At 57.6% G+C, this 27,962-nt stretch overlaps 1 protein-coding gene across 3 annotated transcripts; it reads right to left on the bottom strand.

Moving 5' to 3' along the window:
- Positions 1 to 435: 435 nt before the first annotated feature.
- SH2B3 (SH2B adaptor protein 3) lies at positions 436 to 26,104 on the bottom strand. 3 transcript variants are annotated; one of them, XM_027652367.1, is made up of 8 exons: positions 25,852 to 26,104; positions 16,865 to 17,647; positions 4,777 to 4,878; positions 4,432 to 4,523; positions 4,230 to 4,321; positions 3,821 to 4,035; positions 3,327 to 3,498; positions 436 to 3,081 (listed from the first exon to the last, which is right to left on the bottom strand). In XM_027652367.1, the coding sequence occupies exons 2-8, from the start codon at positions 17,618 to 17,620 to the stop codon at positions 2,783 to 2,785; spliced, it is 1,728 nt and encodes a 575-aa protein (XP_027508168.1). In that variant the 5' UTR covers positions 17,621 to 17,647; positions 25,852 to 26,104; the 3' UTR covers positions 436 to 2,782. The 3 variants fall into 3 exon arrangements, with proteins under 3 accessions (XP_027508168.1, XP_027508167.1, XP_027508169.1); XM_027652366.1 differs by lacking the exon at positions 25,852 to 26,104 and adding an exon at positions 24,055 to 24,135; XM_027652368.1 differs by lacking the exon at positions 25,852 to 26,104 and adding an exon at positions 24,055 to 24,135 and having other exon boundaries at positions 436 to 3,078.
- Between the last annotated feature and the right edge of the window lie 1,858 nt (positions 26,105 to 27,962).

Raw genomic sequence — 27,962 nt, 5'->3', positions numbered from 1 at the left:
ACCTTTGGCTCCCTCGTTGGTGAGTTCTGGGATGGATATAACTATGAAATAATCAGAGTGACTTTCCCACTGCTCACGGGTGGGAAGAACAGGAGTTTGTTTGCACGGGGGAAGCAGGTGCTGGGGTGACAATGAACCCAACATATATTTTGGTAATCAAGCACAGCAATTTCCATTTCAGCTGCAGAGAAACCCCTTGCAATTAAACTGCAGGTTAAAAATACCACATGCACACGCATGTTACGGTTCTGGCACTGGAACAATAAGCCCTGGAATGCCAAAACAACCCACCCCAGCAGCATCTGATTGATCTGGCAGGGATCTATGTGGATTCATCTGGCAAGGGCTGCACTGGCTGTAAAGAGTGATCCCTTTTCCCAGTCCATCCTTTCTTTGCAGATGTAGGGAGATTCAGGCGAGGCAACCACATTTCTGGGGGGAAAAACCCCTTTGAACACAGATTGCTGGTGCTCGGTGGGACTAAAATCAGGAATCTTAGCAAGATTTAGCATGTGTATGTGTTTTCCAAGGCTTTGGGAACCAAGCACTTAGCAAGGAAAGGAGATAACTTGTGTGTAATTCCTCCCCTTCCCTTCCCCATCCCCGCAAACACAGACCACGGGGAGTTATTTATTAGTGATGGAGGGAGCTGACTTGCCTGGCACAAACCAGCTCAGAGATGTGCTCCTGCCACTGGATGCAGCCTTTGTGCTGCTCCAGGCAGGAAAATGGGATGCGGATACAGCTGAGGAGCTCCAGGAGGACAGGGCTGCCTTTGTTTCCCCATCAGCCTCTGGCAGTGCTGGAGGAGCTGGACCAGTGCAATTCACTCTTAGTGCTCTGGTTTCAGGAGTGAGTGTGTGACAGCATGTGCTGAGTGCTGGGAATGCTGATCCCCATGGAAAAGTAGGATTCCTCCCTGTGCACCTGTTTTCAAGAGAAAGGAGGAGAAAAAGCCTTTGCCTGCTCTAAATGCACAAAACCCAGGAGAGAGCTGGAGCAAGTGATGGGGAGGCATAAAATGCAAATCCTAAATGGTTTCTCAGGCTGATGGTTCCTGTTTCTCCCAGTGTCATCCTTTGACTGTGACTTGTAAACCCAGATTTGCTCTCACAGCCATTCCCTGAGCTGTTTTTGACCCTGGATATTTTGGCCTTGCCCCACAGCACTGGGATTTGCCCTTCAGCTCCTGACCTTGGCTCCTCAGGCTTTGGCTACCAACTGGGCTCACCAAGCACTGGCTTCACGGCAAAGCCCGGCCTAGAGGCTGGATTTTTGTGAAATTCCCTAGCTCAGCCCAACAAGGCTTTGTGTTCGCTTGTTTTCAAATTAATTCCTAAATGTTAATGCTCCTGAGGGCTCCCACCTGTACTGCAATTTCAAGGAAAAAGCTTTCTGGAAATCAATCTCAAGGCAAGTTCTGCAGCTGAAATCCCGGGGGCTACGCTGGGAAATCTGGAAGTTGAATGCTGTGAACATCACCCCCCCGGGTGTTGCAACAGCTCCAGCCCTTCCTCATTCTTAAAATAACGGCAGCTTCCAAGAAGTGGTTCCTCTCCTACGGCTGCCCCAGGCCCCAGCAGGTGAAGCAGCACCAGGGCTTGGAAACAGCAGCGGAGATTGGGGATCAGGGGATCTTGACACCCAGGGATTTGCTGGGATAGGTTTTTCCTCCAGGTGAGGAGGTGTCCAAGGAACCCCCCCTTGCCTGTGTAGCTTTAAATACCACCAAATTCTTGGTGACACAGTGTTTTGGGGGGGAAAAGGCAAGTGACAGCAGGGTGTGCTGAGCTGGTGAGGTGAGAAAACATTTGGGGGAAAAACTGACTTCAAATTTGTGCCTAAAATGCTTCCAATCACCGGGATAGAGCGGTTCCATCACTGGGGTAGAACAGTTTCATCACTGGGATAAAACGGTTCCATCACCAGGATAAAACAGTTCCAACATCAGGATAAAATGATTCCACCACTGGGATAAAATGTGCCCATCACTGGGATAAAATGTCTCAGTGACTGGGATAAAATGTCTCCATCACTGGGATAAAGCCCCTCCATCACCAGCAGGAATGGTTTGCTGTCAGTCTCTGTGTTAGTTCTCAGCTGGTGACACGATTAAGGATGGAGCAATTAGTGTTCACGTCTCAATTAGCTGGGCAAGCGAGGTGAGCATTCCCCTGGCTGGTGCAGGGAGTGACTCTGGCTGTGCTGGGTTAAAAAAGAAGTGCAAGAAAAGCCAGTTTTTGCCTTATCTAAAAATAAAGCCCAAACCCTGCTCGCGCCCGTCGCAGGAGCTCAGCTCAGGTCGGGCTTTGCTGGTGGGTTTGGCAGCGGCAGCACGTGTTGGGGCAGGAGGACAGGGCCCGGAGCAGCAACTTGTCAATGAATTTATAATCCTTTTTTTCTTGGTTTCCTGGGGTTTTTTTTACCTTTCTCCGATTCTGTGTGTGTAACACAGACCCTGGTTCCTTCGCTGGGACAGGCGGGAGGCCGAGCTCGGCGTCGCGGCGCTCGGCACATGGGGCACAGGCACGAGCGGTGTGTAAACAGTAATGAGAAAGCTTTGAGAATAACAACAAAAATAACAATAAAAGGCCCTTTAACAGGCCAACGAGAGGGAGCACACCCATACAGGAGTGAAAAATTACCCCCTTCCTTGCGAAAATAAAATAATCATCCCTAACCAGAAGGAAGAAACAGGTACATTCTTTCTCTGGATGGATTCCCAGAAGGTCTCTAGGATTTCTCCACCCAAAAGTGCATCCCAGTGCTGGCGTGGTGCCAGTCAGAGTGGTGTGTACTGGTTGTCGATGGCACGGACGTGGCCCCGGCCCGGTGCCTCCACCTCGTAGTCCGACTCGCGGGGCCGGGGCCTGGGGGCCGGGGGGATCCTGCTGGGGCGCAGGCTCTGCGCCAGCTCGGCCGGCGGCGGCACCAGGTGGAAGATCTGCTCTGAAGGGGGGCCTGGGGGGGCCTCGTCGGCACCGTGGGGGCAGGAGGAGCCGGCAGGGGCGAGGCTGAACTCGGGGCTCCAGCCGGGGACAGGCAGCGGGAGAGGGACCGTGGTGCTGGAGCCAGGAGCTGCTGGTGGAGGCAGGAGATGGGTGGTCAGGGTGCTGTGAGTGGGGGTGTAGGGTGCATCCCATGACCCCCCCGCTGACATGGGGAGCAGCTTCTCCTTTCTCAAAAGAGGAAGCCGGGAGCTCGGGAGTCACCTTTTGTGCCACTGCCCGGATGCTTCCACTTCCCCCCTCTGTGTGCAAACAAAGGGCCCAGCTCTGGGCACCCTCCATCCCTGCACCCCAGGGAACCTCCCCATCCCTGCACACCTTGTGAGTGGGGCAGGACCACGACGTAGCTGGAGAGCCGGACGTCGCAGGCCGTGCCGCACTCCAGCGGGATGGGGTAGCGGTGGAAGTGGTGCAGCATCTCCACGATGGAGGAGAAGCGGAGGTGCTGGACCCGGCACTGGCCCCGCTCTGTCAGCGCCAGCCGCAGGTGCTGCAGGGAGGAGACAGACCTGTTACCCTCCCACCCGCTCCCTCCTGGAGCAGACGGCAGGGACAGAGGGATATTTGGGGTGGGGGGACACAAATGGCTGTAGCACGATGTGCTGCATCCCCAACCTGCAATTCCCTGGAGATTTTTGCCCCCCAGGAGCAGGGATGGGGCCACCAACCCACTACAAGCATCAAGACAGGGAGCAGGAGAGCACCTCCCTGGGGTGGGATGTGGTGGGACAGGGACTGTGCTGCAGCAGGGGGGCTGCCCGAGGGGCTCCTGCGAGACTCCCCTCCCCATCCCAGCCCTCTCCCGCCCGTACCTTGGCTCTGCCCTGGAAGTTGAAGGTGAGCACGTACTCGCCGCGGCGTGTCTCGCTCTGCCGCACCAGGAACACGCCGTGGCCCTCCAGCCCCCCCAGCTGCACCAGCTGAGCCGCCTTCACGCGGGAGATGGGCCCGTGGAACCAGGGGCAGGAGGAGAGAAACTGCTCCATCTTCGGCCCTGCCGCCTCCCCGGGGCCCCCTGGCGTCGCCACTGCTGGGGCACAGGGATGAGTGTCCCTGGGAAGTGGGGACCCCTGCCCACAGCCCCCATCCCCCTGCCCTCTGTCTCTGCCCCCCTGTCATGCCAAAGGGGAAGCTAAATCAGCCCAGCCATGGCTGGACACGGCGACCCCCTGGCAAGGGATATTCTGTCCCCAGGGTGCTCTGGGTGTCCCCACTGCTCACCTTGGCCAAGGGGGTCGATGCTGGTGGTGGGGCTGGTGGCTGCAGGGTCAGGGTGCCGGCACACCAGGAGCTCGGGGTCACCCGTGTCAGACCTGCAGGAGACAGGAGAAGCTGAGTGCTGGTGGTGGGGGCCAGCTCATGTTGGAGGACATGGAGCCACTGCCCCCATCCCCAGGCTCAGGGACACCCAGTGGGCGCTTACCCCCTGCGCACACACTCCTGGATCTCGGCTGTCCAGGAGTTGAGCTGCTGCTCATCCCCGGCCTCAAACAGGATGTCGGTGGCATTGGTGACCTGGGGGACATTGGAGAGGGACAGGGGGCTTCAGAGAGAGACAGATGTGCATCCCCCCCTCCCACCCACCCACGCTCATGACCCTGGCAGGGACAGACATCCCCCACCCTGCACACCACATCCCCCTGTGCATCCCCTCCCGGGATGGGAAGAGGAACTGAAATTTGGCACGGGAGCTTTTGGGAGCCACGTGCGCCCCAGAGGGTGGGAAAGTCCTTGGGGGTGGCTGTAGGACCCCTCCAGCAGGTCCTACCTTGAGGACGAAGGTGTGGAGGTTATCGGGCATCTCGAGGCGGGTGCACCTCCGCACCTCCTGCACGGCAGAGCAGGCGACATGGAGCTTCGGCTTGGAACCCTGTGGAGGGAACACGGAGACTGAGCTGAGCCCCAACACCCCCTGCATCTCAAAACACTGTCCCCACTCCACTGCTCAGGACCGGGAGCCACCTGAGGCACAGCAGCCAGTAAGGAAATACCCAGCTCTCCAGGGAAATACCACATCAGCATGGAAATACCCTGTGGAGCGAGGAAATACCCCAGGGACCAAGGAAACACCCTGCAGAGCACTGCCCAGCTGCTGTCAGGGCACCCCAGCGGGGTCAAGTGACACCCAGACCCATCTCGGCAGCCCCAAGGACCCTGCAGTGGAGGGATGGGTGGAGGAAAGGAGGGAAAAGTGGATTCCCAGCATGGCAGTGCATTCCAGGGAGGATGGGGAACGTGGGGTGCAGGCAGGGAACACCCCGCTCACGGGTGCAAGGGTCAGCGGTGGCGTGCCAAGAGCGCTCCGGCAGGTTTGGCACTGACACAGGCACGTGACAGAATGCTGAGCAAACACTTCCAGAGAGGTTAATAATACCCCTCCGGCAGCTTTCGGTTCCTCTGCCGCCCCGTGTGACGGCGAGCGAGAGCCGCTGACCACCGGGAGGCTGCAGCACGTGGCACCCAGTCCACCACTAGGACTGGGCTGACTCGGGGTGCCAGGGGGGTGGAAAGCTGCTGGGGGACCCCTGCACTGGTGCTGGGGAATGGAGCCAACCCGTGGTGCTCATCCCTTTGGCCAGAGCCACCCCATGCATCCCAGCAAAGCCCAGGCAGTGCCACCATGGGCTGGGCACACTCGTCCTCCTGTGCTAGGCTTTTTTTTTTTAGAATTTTGGCTGGCTGTGATTCACGCAGTAGCTTTAGCATCCCATGGGCTGCTGGCTCCAGTGGTCCTCTCGAATCCACAGCCGCTGTCCCTACACAGATGCCAGGTTGTGGTGCTTCACCCCACCATAGCATTTGCCACCAAACTGCCCAAATTCTGCTCCAGTCTTGTGATACTCATGGCAAACCCACACCCACTATGTCCCCAAACAAACTGTATGACCCCAAGAATGTCCCCACTGGACATTCTCCATGGTCACCCAACCAAACTGTGTCTAGCTGTGCTTTTTTTTCTTCCATCCCCCCTCCTCCCTCCCTCTCTCCCCTGAGGACTTCGTGTACTTTGGGGCCGGAAATGCAGCGTGAGAGGGATCAGCCCTTATCAGCACCGAGCTGCACCAAAAAGAAAGTTCTTAGAAGTCGCCCGTGTACGGCGTCATTGCAACGGGGTTGGTGACACCGCGGTGGCTCTGGCACCTCCAGGCCCGCTGGTGACAGTGATTGCAGCTGTGCTGTGCTGTGCTGCGCTGCAATCACTGTCACCAGCGGGGCCAGGGGTGCCGTGAGCCGCCGCGCTGGCGCCGGTGCTTTATCCTCAAGGAATTTGATTTTTCTGCCGTCCTTGGAACACAACCGTGCCCCGTGCAAAGTCCTGCACGGAGAAAAGTGAAAGGATCACCAACCCTGGCTGCTTTCCCGCACAGGGGTAGTGACGTGCAGCATGTCCCCGAGCGGGTTTTATCGCCATCCCAACCACGGTGCTGGGGTCGGCTTCTTAGGAAAGTGTGAAATTCCAGGAAAAGGGAGTTCTGTGAAGCCCCCTGCGTCTCTCGGCATGGGGAGCGCAGATGGGGAGCGTGAGGGGAGAAGGAAATGATGCAGCAGAGAGATACGGTGCCCGAAAAGCCAGTCTGGCTTCGGAGAAGTGCCAACCACAGGCACGGTACCCGCGCTCCCCGAACCACCGCGCTCGCCGCAAGATGCCCCGTTCTACGGGGCCGGTACCAGGAAAGGGATTTCTCAGTAACCAAAACTGCACACTCAACACACCATGTGTTCACCCAGCACCCACGGGCTCCTTCTCGGCAGGAGAGGTGCCCCAGCAGCACTGTGGGGCTGGGGAACCCCCAATGCCGCTTGGCTTGGGGCACTCAGGATGCTCAGCATGCTCAAGATGTTGCCCCAGCTCGGCCTCCAACCCCACCAGCATCAGCTCCCACGTGGAGACTTCACCCCACTGCTCCCTAAAGGATCCTGTGCACATGGGGGAAAGTCCAGCACCAGGTTCAGAACTCCCAGAATCACCTGGGGACATGACACCCCATGAAGCTGCACTCCCAAAGCCCCCAGAACTGAGCTGCCATCTGCCATCGCTGTGGCATTCCTAGTCCTGACACCTGGTATGCAAACTGGGCATGACACACCCTGGGGTGTGTCACAGGTAATCTCCAGCTCACAGAGCTGAAGGCAACAGGATCCAGCCTGAATCTCCCAAATTTCCTCTCCCTGTGGGAGCTGACATTGGCTGAGCACTGATGGGGACATCTGGCCACCGATGGACATGACAGTTCCCTAGGATAGGGACAGAGGAGCCACACCAGCTCTCAGTATCTACTGGAATACACCAGAATTTGCATTTTTGTTCTTTGCAGGGAATTTTTCTACAGATCAAAAATACAAAGCTTCAGCCAGTCCAGAGCTGTTCCCAGCACCAGGTGACATGGGACAGACTGGTAGGTGGAGGAAAATGCCCCTAAGACAGAATTCCCTCCTGAGCATCCCACTGGAGCCAAACCCAGGCATGACACCTCACCCCCACTCCATCTCCCAACATCTCTGACCCCTGCCATCCCCGTGGGGTGCCACGGGCGGCACCAGCACAGCAGGGGAATAACCAGCACAGCACAGGCAGTGCCACCACAGCACCCACGGCCACCACACACCTGGGGAGGGCAGGGCAGCCGGGAGAAAGTGGGGTTTTCCAGCTCCTGCCAAAGCTAGGAAGGAGCCCGACGCCAGCCCGACGCCAGCCCAGCGCTGTGGCCGTGCCAGGAGCGCGGATGGAGGTCAGGACAAGGTCACAGCTGCGCGCGGGCGGTGCCAGCGTGGAGCTGCTGCGTTTCCTCCTGGCAAACCCCGGTCCCAGCCCTCACCACAGCACCGGCACCGGCAGCTTTCTGCACTCTCTGTGTCTAGGTGGTGCCAGTGGCCACAGTGCCAGTGAGCTGCCTGTGCCACCGGCTCCTTTCCTGGTGATGTCCCCCCAGCAGCCCCCACAGTGCCTTCTGCATGCCTTTGGTGGGGAACCAGTGCCCAGAGGGTGGCTCGGCATGGCGGATCACTCTACACCTCTCCAACAAGGTTATTTGGGTTTATGGGGTTTTTTGGCAGCAAAGCTCCTCACAACTTGCCCACACATGCCAGGAAAAATCTCACCATGACACCATGAGAAGAACAACCTGTCTGGATGCTCAGGGGACACTGTGGGTGCCTGGGAAGCTTTTTCTGCTCTGATGAGGAGGGAGGCAGCCAGTTTTCCAAGAATGAGACCAAAATCCCACTGCCACGCTGCCCACACCCAGAGGCCTACTGGTACCTCTCTGTGTGACCGGCACCAGCACTGCCCAGGCACCACCAGGGTGCTGCAGCCACCGCCCCCCCAGGCACCCCTCGGGCTCCGCCGATTCTTGCCAGGTCCCCAAAATGCTGCCACTGCCCACAGTGCTGGTTTGCAAGGGAGGGAGCTGGAGCCATGCACCCTTCCCAGTGGATTTGGCCAGTGCCCAGTCCCCTGCTGGCAAAGGTAGTGGTGGCACAGGGATGACAGTGGTGGTGCAGCAATGACAGCAATGGCACCATGATGAGGGTGGCAGCACAGTGATGATGGCAGTGGCATGACAATGACAGTGGCGCTTTGGTGACAACAGCAGTGGCACAGTGATGTGGGTGGTGGCATGATGGTGATGGCAGTGACACAGCCATGATGGCAATGGTGTGGTGACGATGGCAGTGTCACAATGATGATGTCAGTGGAATGGTGATGATGGTAGTGACACAGTGAAGATGGCAGTGCCACGGTGATGATGACAGTGGTGTGGTGACAATGGCAGTGGGATGGTGATGATGACAGTGGCACAGTGATGACAGCAGCGGCACAGTGATGACAGCAGTGGTACAGTGATGATGGCAGTCTCACGATGATGATGATGGTGGCTGGGCCATCAGGCCGCGTTTGTACAGAGCAAATCCTTGGAATGCAGCAGCCACTGCTGTGGCCCCTCCACACTCTGGGATTTCCCCAGGCCGGCTCTCTCGCTTCCACTCTGAGTCATGCACGGGAGGTGGGGAAGTGCCTGAGTCCTTGTGCAAGGTCCCCGACAGATACGGGTGAAATTTGTCACTTCTCGTAAATCTCGGAGCCCACCATGTCCCCCTTATGCAAGGGACAAACCTCAGCCAGAGCCGCAGCACCCGGGCCTGGCTCAGTCCAGCTGTGGGGGACAGACAGACGGACAGACACCAAGATCCACAGCAGCCAGGCTGTGCTGGCACAAAACCACATCCTGTGCCTACAGCCCTGGGGAGTTTTGTGAAGTTTCCCAGGAGCTCAGAGGGGCACAGCCCTGTTCCAGGGAATGCCAGGTGAGCAGGAAGGGAAACAAATCCCATTGTGCCAGCAGGGAGAGCCAGCAGGGTCCTGTGGGGCTGCAAGGGCTCCAAGGATCACGCTGGAGGGTGCAAGGTGTCTGCTGCAGCAGCCATTGTCCTCAGGGGTTTGCACCACAGGTAATCCCAGCATTCATCCTTGGGGATTTTGTGTGGCAGATAATCCCAGTGTTTGCTCTTGAGAGTTTCACCACAGTTAAACCCAACACATCCTTGAGGACTTTGCACCATAGGTAATCCCAGCACATGTCCTTGGGTGTTTGCACCACAGCTAATCCCAGTGTGCATCCTCAGGGATCTGCACCATGGCTAATCCTGGTGTTCCTCCTCAGGGATCTGCACCACAGCTAATCCTGTTATTCATCCTCAGGAATCTGCACCACAGCTAGTCCCAGCATCCATCCTCAGGGATCTGCAGTATGACTAATCCCTCTGTCCTCCAGTGGATAATCCCAGTGCTCCAGGGGGTTGATAGCACATAATCCCAATGCTTCTCATTGGGCATTTGCACCATGGGAGATCCCAAGGGGACTGGTCCTGTGCCAATGTAGGGATCCCACTGATTCAGTCCTCCCACCTCCAGCACCTACTGCAGGGACCCCCAGCTCAGCTCCCCGTGACCCCAGGATGACACTCTCCCATCTCTGCAGGCAGAGGGTGTTCACTCTGAAACCTGCTGCCCGCAGTGGCACCATCATGGGCCCTCTGTTCTGGGTTTGGGGAACTGGAGGTAGGAGTTTTCCTGCCTCTGTTAAACAGGAACACAAGAGGTGTTCCCTGTTGGTCAGGTGATCCTGCTCTATGAGCTCAAGCCCCCCAGGCCCCATCTGCTACCTCCCGAAAACCCCTCTCTGCCCATCCCAAGCCCCCATCAGCATCCTCAAGGGAACAGCAGAGGCACAAAGGAGTTGCCAAGACACCCTGTCTCCAAGCATCCCCGAAGGCCGTGGCAGGGGACAGAGTCATCCCCAAGGGGACAGTGCTCCTGGTGACAAGGGGCCCTGTTGTGCCGCCTGCAGCACTGGCTCAGGGGTGGCTGGGACACAAAGCTCCTTCTGTTCCATCCCGGGTGGCTGCCGAGCGCCAGCGAACGGCCACGGGAGAAAACACAGCCCGGACCCCCAGCACCACACTGAGCCCCTGTTTTTTATCAAATTAACCCCAGGGACCTACAAAACAACCCCCGAAGAGCTGCCAGGTGAATCCTGTGGGGACGGATTTGGGGTTCCAGGCAGAACCCCCACCCTTCCCCAGGGCTGACTGCTCCTCTTCGTGCACTGACGAACTTCCACGCTCTGCACCAACGAGCCAACACTCTCAAACTCTCCAAATCACTGCAAAGCCCCCCAAAACCCTGCAAAGCCCCCCTAAACCAGCGAGCCTGGCAGTTCATGTCACAGCAGGGCTGAGGAAGATGGGGGCTATAAACAGGATCTGTAAACAGGCGGTGGTGTTTGCCAGCCCTTTGGTGTTTGCTTTTTTTTTTTATTTATTTTAAGCCAAGCTCGGTTCCAGCGTGGGCTGCTTTAATAATTTCCTGGAATAAATAATGAGCATGGAAAGTAAACAAGGTGTCTGCGTGCAAGCAGGAGCTGGCTGCAGCCAGGACTGAGTCACCCCAAATCCCAGCCCCAAAGGGATGTGGGGGGTCCTGCATGGACCCCACAGGCTCCACACAAAAATGTCCTGGGATTTTTGTATCATCCTGAGGTTTTGCATCATGCAGCAGTTCTGCATCACCCAGGAGGATAGAAAAGGTTCAAAAGCCCAAATGAAAGCATTCGATTCCCCCTGGATGGGTATTTTGGTTTCTGCCCCTTGCCTGGTGATTGTTTTTCACATAATCCCAAAATAACATTAAACATCACAACACTCATCAGGGGCATCACTTTGAGCCGGGACCAGCTGCCTGGTGGGAAGGAGCAGGGTCCATCCCAGCCAAACCCCCACCACTGGGATGAATCCTTGAATCCTTCCAGACCCTGTGCTGCCTGCACAGGCTCTCATAAATATTTACCTTTGAAAGAAGCAGCTCTCAGCCTTGAAACAACCACATCCTGGGCCGTGAAAAGAGAAAAAAAAAAAAAAAAGGAAAGAAGAAAAGAGACAACCACCCAAAAACCCCCACCGGGCATCTCACATGGGCTGCAGGGACCCAGCACCCAGTAGCACCCACAGCCCTTCACACCCCACCTGCAGGAGGCTCAGGGGGAAGCGACACGTTCCTTCAGTGCTTTTCCAGCCCCTTTTCCTGTGATTTGCTCAGTATCTCCCATTGTTTTCCTCACTTCTCATGTGGTGCTTCCACCCTGAGCAGCATCCCAGTGATGGAGGTTCTGGGGGGGGCACAGCTGTGGGACAACTCCCCCCAAAAGGGTGGATTTTAAAGGATGGGGTTAACAAGGATGTAAAAATCTCTGTAAACCCCACAACCCCAGCACCCGGGGAAGCACAGGTTGGGGTCCATCCAGCACCCTCACACCCAGTCAGGCCCTGTCGAGCTCCATCCCAGCAACACAGTTTCCAAAATAAGAAACTCCGCTCTTCAGCAATTAACGCCGGCGCTGTGGTTACGCTGCTAAAAGTGTTTTTTCCGTGCATGACCAAGGATGGAAAAAGTTGTGGTTAATAAATGACAAATAACCTTTGTCTCATCGCCCTCCACCCCTCCCTCCCCCCCCTGCGCACCCTCACTCCGCGATACCCAAAAACAGAGAGGGGGGAAAAAATAGAGCAAAAGTCACCACCAAAATCTCACAAAGCCCCAGCCCTGGGCGCCTTCGAAGAACAGCGAGCGGAAAGCGGAGCACGAGGGACGCACCACCCGCCCTGCTCTCAGTGAAAGTCTGTGCGTGGGTTTCGGTGCAGCTCCAGACACCTTCCGGGGAGGTTTGGCCTCTCCCAAGGGAATTTCAGGGCACCCAAACCCCTCTGGCTCATACACCATGGCAAATTTCCCTGAGGATGCCGGGAGAGGGACGTGGAACTTGGTAGAGGCCATGAGAGGGATGTGGTCCTTGGGGTTGCTGGGAGAGCGATGTGGTCCCTGAGGATGCCGGGAGAGGGATCATAGAATCACAGAGTCCTAGAAGAATTTGGGTTGGAAGGGACCTTTAAAGGCCATCCAGTCCAATCTCTCTGCAATGAGCAGGGACAGCAACCAGATCAGGTTGGAGATGCCAGGAGGGGGATGCAGTCCCTGGGAATGCCAGGAGAGTGATGTTCAGAGAGGGATCATAGAATCACAGAACAGTTTGGGTTGGAAAGGATCTTTAAAGGTCTAATGGGATATCTTTAACTGGCTCAGGATGCAGCCCCTGGAGATGCCAGGAGATGAATGCCATGAGAGAGACGCAGCATGGTAGAAGAAGGATACCAGGAGAGGAATGCAAACCCTGGGGATGCAGGGAGAAGAATGCCAGAAGGGGGATGCAATCCTTGAGGATGCAGGGGGAAGGATTCCAGGAGAGGGATGTGGTCTCTGGAAATGCCAGGAGAAGGATCCCAGGAGAGGGATGAGGCTCCTGGAGATTCCAACTGACACTAACATGCTCTTCCCTGGACCAGAGATGCAATGATGGGACAATGAGATGCTTCCCATCACTGACAAAACCCTTCTCATGGTGTCCCAGGGAGGAAAGCTCCCCTTTCACCACTGCCTCTCCATAAATCCTCATCTGAGTCACCTGAGGCCACACCTGAGCAGCTCCAATTACTCTTGGAGACACAAAGCAGCTCCAGGAGGAGCTGGGATGGGGATGGAGACCACAACATTGAGATGTCCCCCATGCTGTGGTGGAACAGCTGCCACCCAGAGCTGCAAGCACCAAAAATCGGGTGCAGGACCTGCTGGCTCAGGAGGTGGCAGTTCTGAGAAACCAGATTCAGGTGAAAGGGGAAAAAAAGAAAGAAAAAAAAAAGAGAAAAAAAAAAGAGAAAAAAAGGAAGTCAGAGCAGTCTCACACTGAGCAGAGATAAAAATACTGCTCCTCCCGCAGCCACGGCAATGACGGACGAGCCGAGACACTGTGGGCTTTCACCGGAAAGAGTCTTCCCAGCTCATCCCAGCGTGCCATCAATTTATGGGATGTACTGGATCTCATTAAAACACCATAAAGAAACCAGCACAAATGCAAATCCCATTTCCCTTCCCCTTCCTGTAAAAACATCTGGTCAACAGAAACGGCCTGGGACATTTCCGTTGCGAATCACGGTTTTCATGGAGCTTGGGATTTGGCCATGTACAAGGTATTTGGGGCTGGGGCTCAGCTGAGGAATAGGGCAGTCCCAAAACACACAAATCTGGCTTTTGCCTTGGCTTTAATTTATGAAGGTGGAGAGACTTCAGAGATGCCCAGCTCTACGAGTTATATAGGAATAAATGGTATGGGAGAGGAGAAAGCCCATAGTGCCTCCAAGGAAAGCAGGGAGGACTGGTGAGCATCACCCTTGTACCAGACATCAGAGAATCCACCAGAGCTGCACACCCAGGACCATTCCCAGGTGTTCCCTTGTTGGAAAACATGTGCACATGTATATATATACACTCATATATACAAGCACTACAGATATTCCAATGTTCCTCTGCTCCAGGTGCTCTTCCAGAGCATCATCACCTCACCCTGGCCTCCTCACATCCCAGAACCCTCCGGAATGTCCCCAGGGTGGGGATCCAGGTGCCACCCACACTATGCCCACTGCAAGAGAGCCACTCCCAGGAGAGCTCCAGATCCAATCATCTCCAAACCCCATCTTCACAACATCATTTTTCCAGTGCTCCAGGGAGGAAAGAGCGATGTCAAAACAACCCAGACGTGGCTGTGAGCACGGGAAGGTGAGCTGCTCCTTATCCCAAAATCCTCATCTCCTCTGGCACATGCCTGGGGAAGGGAATGACCCCTTCACCCAGCACAGCCACCCAAGCAGCAAATGGGATCAGGGCTCTTCAAAGTCCCCGCTCCCTTTGATGCTGGGTAAGTTATGGGATTAGGCTCAGAGGCCCCATTGGAGCATCGGGAGAAAGGGGAAAAAAAAAAAGATAAAAGCTGCCAAAAGCAGCACAACCCCCCTTTCCCCACACACCTGCCTTTTCCAAGGTCATTTCAAGGGGCTGGGTATTTGGGGGCTTGGCTTGATGCTGTAAAGCCCTGAGGCCAAGCTGAATTTCCAGCTACATCCTGTTATTTACAGGGGAGGAAGGGAAAAGAAAGAAGAGGAAGGGGGAATAAAGAGGAGGTTTGGGGAAAGAAAGAGGAGGATGGGGGAAGGGTGCTTCCAAGGAGACCCTGAGGGTGACCAACCTCTCAGTCCAGAGATCAGTCAGGGCTGAAAACGCCCCAAGAACTGGTTTTATAGTTGCTAATTTAAACTCATAGGTTTTCCATTTCCATGATGATCAACAGCATCCTCAAATCAGGAACAGATCCATGAGATGGGCAAAAGGCCTGGGAGCATCCCAGGGCAGGAGGATGGAGAGGAGGGGGCTGTTGGTTGTTATTCAGTTATTTTTAAGGAAAATAACCCCCTGACAAGCTGTTCTGTTCCCACTGCTCCGTGGTTTGCCCCTGTGCTGAGTTTCGGGAGTGGAAGCCACCAGCACCGTGGGTGATTTTCCACCACCCCCGGAATCCAACCGCAGTTACTGGGAAAGGGTCTGGACTGATTGTGCTGTAAAGGAGACAGGAGCTGGCCCTGGCCCAGTGAATTGGAAAGGAAGGAGCCGCCCTGAGAATATTTGCACAGGAAGCAATTTAATCCAGAGGCTTGCAAAATCCAGCGAGGAACATCCTCCACTTCCGCAGCCCTGGCTGAGAAACCACCACTTGGGGCTCTGGGGTAGAGCAGAGGCTCTGGGCTCACGGTGGTGGGGAGCACCAGGAAATCCCCATCCCACGGGGATTGCAAGAAATAATGGTGCAGAGTACTGGGGGAACTTGGTAAATGTCTTGTTTTAAATGTCTCCCATTCCTGGGTCAAAGCTGGTCAGGGATGTGGGGAGAGGAAGAATGTGCTTGGCTTGCTTCCCAAGGGGGAGGGAAAGAAATACAGAAAAAAGAGGGAAGGGAAAAAAAACAGGGGAAAGGAAAAAAAGAAAAAGGGGAAAGAAAAAAAGAAAAGGGGGAAAGGAAAAAAGAATGGGGGAATTAAAAAGAAGAGGAGGAAAGAAAAAAGAAAACGGAGGAAAGGGGAAAAAGAAAAAAAATAGGGAAACAAAAAAAAGGGAGGGAGAAAATAGAAAGGTGGAAAAGAAAGAAAAAAGGGAAAGAAAGAGGAAAAAGAGGAGTAAAAGAGGATGAAAAGGGGGAAAAAGGGAGGAGGAAGGGAAAAAAGGAAGTGCTGCCCAGCTGCTGGGAGTACCCTCAAAGTGCCCCAAAACAACGCTGACCTCCCTGTGCCCCAGGACTGGGACATGCTCCCACAGGGAAAACAACTGCAACCCCTGACACGGCAGAGCAAAACCAGCTTTTACTTTCAGATGTTACAATTTTGATGTTTCTTTTTTCAAATATTTAATATTGGAGCCGTTTGACGGAAATAGCAGGAATTCAGCCAGCTGCTCTCTGACCCTTCTGCCTTGAAGGCAGGGATGAGGCTCCAGCTCTACCAGAGGTTTCCTCCTTCTAAAGCACAAGTTTGTCATCAAAGTTAAACGAGCACAAAAAAAAAAAAAAAAGGAAAAAGAAAAGAGAAAATTCATTCCATCACGCCTGCGTAAGACCTGCCATGTGGAGGAACCGTCTTTTTAAAGATTAAACACCCCAGCTCCCCCCACATCGCTCCCCACTCCCTCACATCCTGCATCATCTCCGCTCCAGCCAAGTCCAAGCACCATGGGAGCTCCCTGGGGTAGCCGAGAGCTGAACTTCCAGTCAAAAGACTACTTACAAAAAGTAAAATTAAACTCCCTTACAAGTCCCAGTGGGATCAGAGAAAGGCACAGAGCCTAATTCCTATTTTCCCTTTCCTTTCCCAGCTTGCCCAGGCAAGCAGATGCTCAGGCTGCTGAAGCCACAGCACAGCAGGGACACAGTGAACTTGGGTTCACCGGACTGGGTGACCCCTCACCTTGCTGGGACGGGTCCATGTGGCTGGGCATGAGTGGGATGGAGGCCACCAGCCTCTATCCTCAGCTTGGAAGGCAGGTGCTCTGCTTGTAGCTGGAAAATCCAGGTCTGGGGTCCCAAAATGGAGAAATGCAATGACATACTGGCCAACTGCATTAATTAGTGCACACATCACCCTTGGCACTGGGCCACCCCCAAAAACACCACCACAGAGGGATCTGCTCTCCTCAAAGGTATTAATTTGACAGGGTGCAGCCTCTTGTGGCTGCAGCAGAGCAAGAGCAGTGGCAGAGCAAACCCATCCTGGTCCCACCACCACTCACGGTGAGAAACCCTCATGACGAGGGACACACCACAGCCTCGCTCCTTCCCGTGGGACACACTGGCACCTGAGCATCGTCCCCAGCTGTGGGACTCACAGCATCACACAGCTGGCACGGGCAAGAGCCGGTATGTCCTTACCTTGGGCGGGTCATAGAGCTCCAGCACAAAGTCCTCGGCATCGGGCGGCCCCGCTCGCCGCAGCACCAGGCGGCAGCGCTGCCATCGCGTCCCGCTGTCCAGGGAGCTCTCGTCCAGCAGCCCATACTTGAGGAGTCCCTCCTTGCGCACCTCGGGGGGCTGCTCCCGCGACAGCCCCCACGGCAGGATGCGCTTGCCCAGTCCTGGCTTGAGAGCCGCCTCCACTGCCTCCCCATCGCCATCCCCAGGGAGGGCATCTGAGGAGCGGCGTCGGAAGAGGCTGCGCCAGCTCCTGCGCAGCTGGCTGAGCGAGAAGGGCCTCCGCGCCGGCCCCGCCAGCTCCTCTGAGCTCCAAGACTTGCGCAGTCCGGATGGGGCAGCCTCGGGGGCTCGAGCGGGCTGCTCGGGGCGGGTGCCAGGCTCCACCTCGGCTTTGGTGGCCACGGTGCCCAAGGAAGCATCAGTGTGCCGCCGGTGCGTGTCCCGGTAATCCCGCGCTGGGCCGCCGGGCAGGATGCAGAGCTGGTTCATGGCGATGCCCTCCTTCACCTCGTGGCAGAAGTACTGCTGGAAGAGGTCAGTGAACTGCACCGAGAAGTTCTCGGCGGCCAGGAGGTCATGGTGTGGGTGCTCGGTGGCGAAGCGCAGGTAGTGCCGCGCCAGCTCCTTGGCGGTGCTGATGGCGTGCAGCTCGCAGAACTCATGCCAGCCCCGGGGATGCGCTGGCGTGCCGGCTGGCAGCGCCTGCCCATTCATTGCCGTGGTTCCAGCGAGGTGGCTGCACTGCAAGACAGAGCACAGGGGTGGTCAGGACAGCCCCAGTGTCCCCAAGTCTCCCCCAGTCCTGGTAGCCCCTGGCTGGTGTGGCCACACCCCACTCTGGATGCATGTCCGCAGCCTGGGACATGCTGTGGGTCCAGCCAAAGCTGCTTCACTCGCCTGGGACACACTGGAAGTGGCCCAGGGACAGCCAGCTCCCCAGAGAGCAGCATGGCCATGGGAGCAACCACTAAGGCTCAGCCCCTGACACCACCAGGGGCCATGCAGGACCCCAAGCCCCCATCCCCAAGTGACCAGGCCGTGCCTCAGTTTCCCCCACCTGTGAGGTGGGGTGCGGGCAGGTCCCGGTGCGGGGTGTCTGCGTGGCTTCCTGCCAGCACAGCTGCTGGCAGCTGCCCGCCCGCGGGGACGCCTGGCCTGGCCACATCCGCTCTGCTCCTGCCAAGGCTCCACAGCGCCGATGGGTTTCCCTCCAGGGACCTATTTCAACAGAGCTGATAAAACTGGAGTGGGGGTGGGAGGGGAGGAAACAACATGAAAAGTTGCAGAAATCCAGCGACGGAGCTGCCTCGCTGCCGGATCCTGCAGGCCCCAGCGGCCTGGGGAGACACGGCCACACCGTCAGCACTGCCCGGGGTGAGCGAGCGTTCCCAGGGGGATGCTCTGCTGCCTGTGGGATCAAGGAGCTGCCAGGCTCTGGCAAACCACACCATATCTCTGCCCGCAGCAGATTTCGCTGTGAGGCCAATCTGACGGCACCATGGCTGGCATGCAGCCGCCCTGGCGTGCCCGACTGAGCCCGGCAGTGGCATTCCCCACGGCCAGCCCCGCTGCTTACCACCCAACCTCGTGCTCGCCCGTGGCACTTATCGGGGCCGTGCACTCCACTCAGGCAGGAAATATCGGTCAACCCACCCGGATTCTGCCGTGCCGGCACTGGCACCATCGCCTCTTCGAAACTCCAGCAGCAGCACCCTGGCTGCTGGGAGGAGAGGAAAAGTGATTGCATTTGTCAGGGGGAGGAAAAATGGAAAAAAAACCAAAAAACCTGAAGGGCCAGGAGGAAGCGAGCGGGTGCTGAGGAACCTGCCGGCACAGGGGATGGTGTCTGCAGCCGGGGGCAGTGATAACGCTGGGAAGCAGGGCTCTATCTCTGCCCACCCGTTGCCCTCCCGAGCACGTCTCATGAAGGTTCTCAGCGAGGGGAGATGTTATCAGCCCCCCGCCAGCCTCGCCGGGGCCCGGCTTCTCAGAAGAGCCACCCAAGGCTCGGGGCCGGCCGGCGTTCCGGCAGTGCCGGGCATGCGCCCACCACAGCCCAGCCAAATCCCCCGGCAGGGCCCCGTCTATCAGCACCGCCAGCCTGACGATGACTCAGCATCCTCTGCCGTGCTCCCGCTTCCTCCCGGCACCCAGGAATCGCCGCCACAGCCACCCACGCCGCCAGCACGCTCAGCGGGATGCTCCCACAAAACGCAGAGGGAAGCGAAGCGCCCACGCGGATGGCTCCTCAGGCAGGTGGGAGATTCCCAGGACAGGGAATTCGCCTTCCAAGTTTTCAAGGTTGCTTCACACCAGCTTTGGGAGAGGTTTGCGGTGCGGGAAAAGCCGAGCTTCGCCTGTGCCACACGCTTGTGCCACACGGTGGGAAGCAGCCGAAGGCCGTCCCCGGTAGCAACGTGCTTTTCCAACCCGACGACAGGAAATGCTTCCCAGTGCTTCCTCCTCCCAGTACTGGCACAATGCTGACCTCACTGCTCCTGCCCGGTGCACATCCCACATGGAAACAGCTATCCCGGATAAATCCATGCTTGAATTACCACAGCAGCATCCCGATCCTCCGCTCGGCCCCAGGTTTTGGCAGGACATGTCACAGGGATATGAGTGCCCGTTGATGGGTGGGTTTCTCCCTGCTCCAGCCTGTCGTGCTCCACAGTGTCAGAATCCAGCAGCCAGTGGCTTGAAAGCATATTTTCCATCCATATCCCTTATTCCCTCTATGATGCTACAAGGGGTTTCTGTCCACTCTGTGGATCAGCACTGAGATGAAGGACTTGTCACAACAATTAATTGCTTTAATTTGCTCCGAGTGGAAGAATCCAGCCCACCGTCAGACACACAGCGGGCTGGATGGGATGGGGGGCTACCATCGCCCCTGGATGCTGGAAGAGCCTTACATCACCCAGCCCGCCCCATTTCGGGGCTGTTTGTGGGTGCTGGGGTTGTTTTGGGTGTTGGGGTTGTTTCGGGGTGCTGGGCTAGGAGCTCGAGGAAGAGCAGGATGGGACAGACCAGCCGCAGTTGGCTTTGATGCGGGTGGGGCGGCGAGCCGGGGCTTGCGCAGGATCCAGCCCAGCCACCCCCGGGAGCTTTTCTTAAACGCTTGCCCAACCTGAGCGTTGCTGCGGCGGCAGGGCAAGGATGGGAATCCACGGCTGGATCCAGCAATGGGTTATTTGTCCCAGTAAATGCATTTGTTGTTTACTTGCAGCCAGAGGAGCCGGCAGCACCGAGCGGTGCCAGGGCAGCGCCAGGAGCCAGTGCCGCAATCCTGTCACCCGCTCCCGGAGGATGAGCATTTGGAGCCAGCTGGCCAGCCTTGCCATGGAGGGGCTGCCGGATCCGGCCAGCCACCTTCCCACTGGGGGCTGCAGCCATGGGGGAAGGGCATCCTCCAGCACCCAGAGCTGCAGATCCGGCCTCGAAGGGATGTGTGATGGAGTAGGGCCCATGTGGCCGTGCCCTGCTCCAAGCGCTGCTCCCGCACGTGTGCGCGGGCGGCCCCGGAGCGTGTGCAGCGCAGTCAGCGCTGCGATCCGAAAATGAAACCGGCCCCACTCGCCGCCACTCTCCATGCCAGGAAAATGCACGCCGGCAACAAGAATAGGAAATCAGATTGATGTGCCGGTTCTCCCAGAAATAACTGTTCCCAGCCGGAGGAGAAGCAGCCGGCAGCATTTTCAGCTCCCTTTATAAGCACAAGACTATTCAAAGCTCACCCCAAGGACTATTTTGAGGAGAGGGTGAAGTGAGGGGCTGGGAGACGCCCTGGACGCCCCTGCAGCTCCCCGCTCCCCAAGTGGCAGAAAGACAAAGTTCCCACAATCCCAAGAGCGAGGACATTGTTCCTTCCCAGGATGTCCTCCATGAAAAGAGCTATTCTGAGCCGGCTGCAGCCTTTCTTGGCACAGCCCCGCAGCCCACTCTGAGGCAGCTATAAAAGGCTGGGTCACAATGAACGGCGCTTTTCAATGGAAAAGCATCCGGCATGGGGGGTTCAGGGGGATGCAGGTCCCTGGGGGGACTCAGGTCCCTAGCAGATCCAGGCAGCCAAAGGTGGGTTTGCAAGGGCTGGATGGTGCAGAGTATTCCCCTGGGATGGGGACAGTACAGCCCCTCTATGCATCCCAATCCCCCGAGACCAGAGTGGAGGATGCTGGAGGAATATCTGGATGCACCCCTGAGTTGAGGGGGACCAATGGCACTACAGCCATTTGGGAGTGGGCATGGAGATGCTGCCACTCAGCAAGGCAGGAGGACTTGGTGCAGGGGGAGAGGTGGGAAAGGGTTCGGCTGCAGCCTCCGGATATGGGATACACCCACACATATACAGCATCACTGTAAAATAGCCAAGGCCATTTGTGCTTCAGGCCAATACGATCCACAGCAGAAACTGCCTGGCAATGTCCTGCTCTTCCCTCTGGGGCAGCCCCCCATGGTGGTGGGGATTCTCTGGGGTCTCGTAGAAGGTGATGGCACAGGACTATCACTCCCTGCGACCTGCTGGCTGTTTCCACACAGGGATCCCTGGAGGATCCCAGGGAGTCTTGGGACCTTCCCTCTCCTTTGGCTGAACCAAACCAGCAAGTTAAAAAGCAACAAAGGAGTAGATTGGTGAGGTCCCCCAGTCCACAGGTCCATACAGGCTGTTTTCTTAGGAAATCAGGTTAAAAGACAGTTTGGGAGGTTGGGGGTTTTGGTCTCCTTTTCCCCCTTTCTCACAGGACATTCACACCCCTCTCATCTGACCTCCTGGCACCACACAACTTTCTACACTAAAGGCCAAAACTGGCCTTAATCTACAGCTCTGCGTGGGCTGAGCAGCACTACAGATCTCTGGGGATGAGTGATGTTATGGCACTTTAAAATTGGAGGGAAATCACCCCTTTGGCTTCCCCTGATCACTCCAACAGGATAGATGGGATGGAGACAGCCCATCCCAAACCCGTCTCAGGTCAAATACAAGCTCCACACTGTCTTGGCCCATGGGAGCTAACCAGGACAAGCCACTGTGGTCAGCCCAGCTCCCCAGAAACCCCGTGCCTGCTTCCGCTGAGCGCCCATCCCCATCCCCGTGGCGTCTGGCACCTCGCAGCCTGGTTTACACCGTCACACTCTCCTACACCCACCGCCTGCGGGGGAAAGCCCGGCAGCAGCGGGGTGGCCTCTTTTGACAGGGCTTGTTTTGTTGCATGAAACGAGTCGCTGTGGTGTAGGCGTGGGAGAAACCGGGTGCAGGGAGCACTCCTGGGGGAGTGGTCGGTTGAGGGTCCCTGAGGACAGCAGGGAGCAGCTCAGCTCCCAGCCAGCCTGGCTCTCCTGGCTCGGCACAGCAGTGCCCGAGGGCTGGATTGGGCCATCTCTCCTTGCCAAGCCACGGCAGCGCTGCCAGCACCACAAACCCTGCCAGCGCCGAGCTCTTGCACTTTCACTTTGTGTCACCCGCTGGGATTTGTCCTGACACCTTCAGTGTCCGCCAGTCCCATGGGTGTGTGGGTGGGGAGGATTTGCTCTGGGGGAGGATGGAAGATCCCTCAAAAGCCACTGGCACTTGCACCCCAATCTTTCCATTGCGATACAGGGGGCTGGCAGACCCTCTTCCTCATAGGTTCTGGTGAAACCAAACCAGATCTTTCCACAGACAACACATTCATAAAGGTAACAGAGACTATAAAAGCTGTGTTGGGGAGGGGGGAATGCACAGGGATGAGGCTCTCCTGCCCCAAAAACAAGTTTAAAAGAAATCCAAAACATTGTTCCAGCCCCAAACAAGTCAAAGTGAAACCTGCCACTAATTCCATGGGCCTTTAAACTCCAATCCCATATCCTGCCAGCAAATCCAAATGCAGAGGGGACATGCAGGAGCTGCCAGTGCCAGGTCCCTGCGCCGGCCACCTCTTCCTCTGGCTGCAGCCCCAAAAAGTCCCTGGGCCACCACCAGCTCACAACTCCAGCACATCTTGAATCAATTCACAACAACAATATCGAAATTGCAGCTCGACAAGTCATCCCGGTTTCCTTGACAGTAAATCCCAGCCCGGGCAGCAATGACCGTGTGATTGCCATGTTGGAGCCAATGGGTCCGGGCTCTCTGCGGGTGACCCTGATGGGGCTTGGTACGGGCAGGGCTGGGCACGCCAGCAGGGCACGGAGAGGCTGCAGGGATGCTGACCCCTGGGGCATTGGCCTCGTGCTCTGAGCACCCGCGCCTGCCAAGCCAGCGAGCCAACAAAGTCTGCAGGGAGCAGAAACTCAGAGGAGCCGCTTGGCAGGCTCCGGGTGGCACCTCCGCTTGGCACTCACAGTGGGCACGGGGCAGAGGAGAAGGGAGTAGCTGGGCAGGCAAGGCGTGGCCCCCTCGGGTAGGGTAGCACCCCACAATCACGGCTGAGGCAGGTGGGCATCGCCCCACGGGGTCCTGCGCCCTCTAAGAGGGGTCACCCCCATGGTAGGGGCTGTGGGGGTCCAGGGGGAGGAGGAGGAGAGAGGCAGGGCTGGTTCACTACATGCTGCACCCCTGGATCAGAGGTCCCCAGGATAGGGATGCTGGGAAATGGGGGACCTTGAGCGATTTCAGAAGCTAGGGTGCTCTGGGGTAATGGGGTGCTAGAAAGATGGGGGTCCTCAGGACTGGGGCACCCACAGAGGAACAGAACCCCCGGAAAAGGGAGTGCCCACGGGGAAAACGGGTGCTGGGAGGCCGGGGTCCCCAGGGGTGAGCGCAGCCCCTGGAAAGAGGAAGCCCGAGGAAAGGGCAGGGATAAAAGTGCCTCCCGCAGAAACAGGGTGCGGGCGAGAGGGACGGGGGGAAGGTATCAGAGGGCTGGGGGCTGACAGAGGAGGGGGATCACGACCCCGGAACAGGGGGCACCGCAGCACCGCGGAAGGAGAGGATCCAGCCCGGGGCTGCGGGGTGGCTCCGGAGGCTGTGCAGGAGGAGCGGCCGCCGCGCTGCCTCCCCTCGCTGCTACTTTCGCTTTACAGCGGCCGCTTCCCGGGGCCGCCCGTCCCGATCCAGCCCAGCCCAGCCCTTCCCAGCCCGTCCCGGTCCAGCCAAGCCCAGCCCAGTCCGTCGCAGTCCGTCCCGGTCCAGCCCAGCCCGTCCCGTCCTGTCCCGGTCCCGCTGTTACCTGCACGAGAAGGCGTCCGGCTGCCGCTCGCCCATGGTGGAGCGGCGGAGCGCCCAGGACGGGGCGGGCGGGACGGGGCGCACGGCTCGGCACGGTTCGGCTCGGCACGGCTCGGCTCGGCACGGCTCTGCTCAGGCAGGAAACCGGGGCAGGCGGCTCCGCATTTCCGCCGGGCGGAGGCGCGGGGCGCGGACCCCGGCCCCGGACGGGTTATGTAAAGCGGAGCGGCGCGGCCGGGGGCGGAGGCTGCGCGGGGGCGGAGCGGAGGGGCCGCCCCGTCCGTTCGTCCGTCCGCCTGCCTGTCTGTCCGTGTGTCTCTCTGTCTGTCCGTGTGTCTCTCTGTCTGTCCGTGTGACTGTCCGTGTGTCCGTCCGTCCGTCCGCGGGAGCGCACGGCTCCGCGCAGCTCCGCCCCTCCCCGCCGCTGCCTTTATCTTATCGCATCCGCGCCCGCGGAGGCAGTGGCACAAACAGCTCGGCCCGCGCTCTCGGGGTGGATTTATTTTTCATTTAGGTGTGTGTGTGTGTATATTAGTTTTTATAACTTTTAAATTTTTTTCTCTCTGTGGATTTGGGGGTGTCAGCCCTGGCACCCCCGGCCCCGGCCCCCCGGCAGTCGGGAGGGTGCCCGAGCTTGGGGTGTCCTGGGGGCTCGGGAGAGGCGTGTGCAGTAAAACCCCCCACTTTACTGTTCCTGACTGGCTTTGTCCTCCCACGGCTCTGCGGGCTGGGACCCAAGGGACCTCTGCGGTGGCAGCAGTGGGCCAGGCACCGTCTCAAACCCCATTTCCCATCATCTTCCAAATTATCTTGCGGTGAAAGGCACCGTGGGGCACTGCCCACGCCCAGCCGGAGCGGGTCAGGACACAGGGCCCACAATTGTCCCATACCGTGGGCGAGGGCTTCGGCCATGACCAAGTGGTCACAGTGTCCCTTTGGTCCCAGGAAGGGCTGGGAAGTGGTGTGGGTGGACACGGGTCAGGCTCAGCCATCCTGGTGCCATCCTGGTGCCATCTCATCCCAGGGGAGCAGAGGCCCCACAGCAGAGCTGCAGCCACCCACTCTGCCATGGGAAATGGGAGGAAAATAAACTTCCACTGCACCTTTTTCCAGGAAAGGGCTGGATTGTGGCCTGTGCCATCACATCTGGCCCACTGATAGCTCCCACCGGTGTCACCAGTTGTTTCAAGAACTCTGAGGCCTCATCCTTGCAGAATGGCAGCAGTACCAGGGACAGAGGAGTTCTCCTTGCCCCACAGACCCCCATACAGGGCAGACAGAAGTCACAGCAGAGCAGCCCTGCCTGGGGCTGGTGCCCATCCAAGCCAAGGAAACCCAGGGATGTGGCAGCTGGGATTTTACAAACACCACACAATGGATTTGTGGGTGTTGGGAATGTGGAAACTGTGGGAATTTGCCCTTGGAGAGCAGGTTGAGGCACACTGAGCTGCTTGTGAATAAGCACGTGTGCCACCCCCAGTGGGTCCATCCCCAGCGATGCTTTAAAATACACCTCAGTCATTCACCCTATACATTCCCAATCCATCTCCTTCCAAGGACAGACTGAAATAGGAACTCCCTGCTGGTGCTGTGCCACCCCTGGGCCACAGCCAGTATGGATGCAGTCCTGCTGCCCCCCTCCAGCCTCACCAACCCCCCCGAATCAGATTTGAGACATCACCCCACAAAACCCTTGGGCATCGCCTGCTCCAGGGATCCAGGTGACTCTGCATCCAACCAGCCTATCTCAAACCCCACAGCGAAGTGGTTGGGAGCAGCTGACATGATAAGATCTTACCTTAAAAGCTGCTTTTTAATTCCTCCTGCCGTTGCTTTACGCATAATTGCACCTTCTGGCTCTTTTCCTGAGGACGGAGGAGCGGCGGGCGGGTCCGGATGCCTGCCCTCCTTCCCACGGGCTGCTGTCCCAGCTCCCAGCGATCGCACTTTTCTTTATCAACTTAATCTATGTCAGAAGCGCCCTCTCAGCGTCCTTAGCCCCGGTGGCCCGAGATTTCTCTGTTGTTTTGCTTCCTGTATGGATTTTCTACAGTCCCCAACTGCTAATTCAGTGCCCCGACTTCTGCTTTTTCTGTTTGTATATGTGGAGCTGCACAGATGCCCTTGTACACACACACTGCTGCTTCCCTTCTGCTCTGCACTGCCCTCAGCTTTTAACCATTGCTGCTTTCTTCTCCTGTAAAACCCTTATTCTGCTTCCGACAGTCCTTCCCACTTCCCTCTTTAATTCCTGTGCGCTGGCCTATTCCGTTTTCAGGATGCGTGGGGTGGTTTGGAAGTGGCACATCTGCATTTCTCCAGCTGGGATGTGATGGGTTTCAGGTGACCTCTGCCATCCCACAATGAGATGAGTGTTCCCCCCAGCACGCCGAGAGGTGCTCTGGAGTGACTTCTGGAAATGCTTGGCTATGGGTATCCGTGCTGAGCTGGCAATGCCCCTCAAAATCTTAACCTGGCTTTTATGTGCCCATTCAGAGGACTGGGTGGGCTTGGAGGTGGTAATGGAGAGGGTGATTGTGGGTTGATGGGGTGATTATGAGCAGGGTGATGATGGGGATGAGCATCAGGGTAGTGATGGGGGTCGCAGTGGGGGAGGTGATGGGGCTGGATGGTGGTGGGGGGTGATGGAGGGGGCGATGGGGGGTGCCCCGAGGCTGGCTGCCCCCTCCTCCCCGCCGAGCCAAGCAGCGCTCCCGCCGCCGTGGCCGGGCTCCCGCCGCCCTCTCCCGGCCCTTCGCCGCGCTGCAGCCGCCGCCTCCGGCCCTTCCCTGCCCGCCTCCTCCTGCCCCGGGGGCAGCGAACCCCGATCCTGGCCTGCCAGGCCGGAGACTGCGTGGGACGTAGGATCCCGCGTGGGAGCGGGGAGGGACAGGGGTGCCCGCACCCCGAAACGCGCTGGGGAGTGTCGCGCCAGCCCCACGCCCAGTTTCTGTGACAGTCACGACTTGTTCGCCTTGAACCCCAGAGCACAGCTTGGGGCCCATCTGGGGTCCCCGGGGACCATTCGCTGCCGGTCACGATGGAGACCCGCACCCCTCCTCCCCCGTGTGCCGGGGGGACACACAGCACCGGGCATCCAGCAGCCCCTTGGGACTCCCTGGCACCCCAAAATTTCCAGCTTTGGGGGTGACTCAGAGCTCCCGCTCACCTCTCTGAGCCGTCCAGCACCCACTGCTGCGTAACCACACCAAGTCACCGGTCATGGGAGCAGCAGGAAGCGGAGGCCAAGGGCACCCCATGGCCAAAAATGCTCTTGGCACCCCCTGGCCTCCTTTCAGACCCCTTTCTTCTCCCTTTTCCCTGTTGTCGGGTAAGCTCTGCATGGGAATTTATTTTCCCATCTTTCTCATCAGGCCTTGAAAGGGGACACTGAGGTGCAGGCTCTGGTCTCCTTCCTGGGACAACAGGGAAAATATGGAGCCACTCAGAAGGGGAAGTGCTGGAGCCTGTGCAGCAACACGCGACTGTCCCAAGGGAGACTCAACGGGAAGCAAGAACCCACAGGGGAATTTTGTTGATGCTTTTTGAGAAATTAGGGCGATTGTCCAAAGCAGCTTCCACGGAGCTCCTTGGGAAGCTGCTGTGGAGGAGGAGCAACCATTGGAACAACCTCTGCTGAAGTGGTTGGTGGGGCTGCTAGAAGTAAATGTGATTTTGGAGTCCCAGGAAAGAAAAGTAGAGCTGGGAGCACAGTTGCCTTTTTCCAATTACCCCAGCTGCTCTAATAGAGATATTGCTTCTCCCCACGGTCCTTCCCCTTCTAATCTTGCTACATGAAAAGGCATCTCTCAGCAAGGCAGGGAGATAAGTGGTGCAGAGACCTGAGTCTTCCCACCAGCGACCTTGAACAGAGCTGCTCAGCTCAGGAGGGAAGATAAAGCCCTGATG

The sequence above is a fragment of the Corapipo altera genome, unplaced genomic scaffold (genome assembly GCF_003945725.1).
Source record: "Corapipo altera isolate COAL_440 unplaced genomic scaffold, ASM394572v1 67, whole genome shotgun sequence".
Lineage (NCBI taxonomy): Eukaryota > Metazoa > Chordata > Aves > Passeriformes > Pipridae > Corapipo > Corapipo altera.
This window is presented reverse-complemented; position numbering and strand designations above follow the sequence as displayed.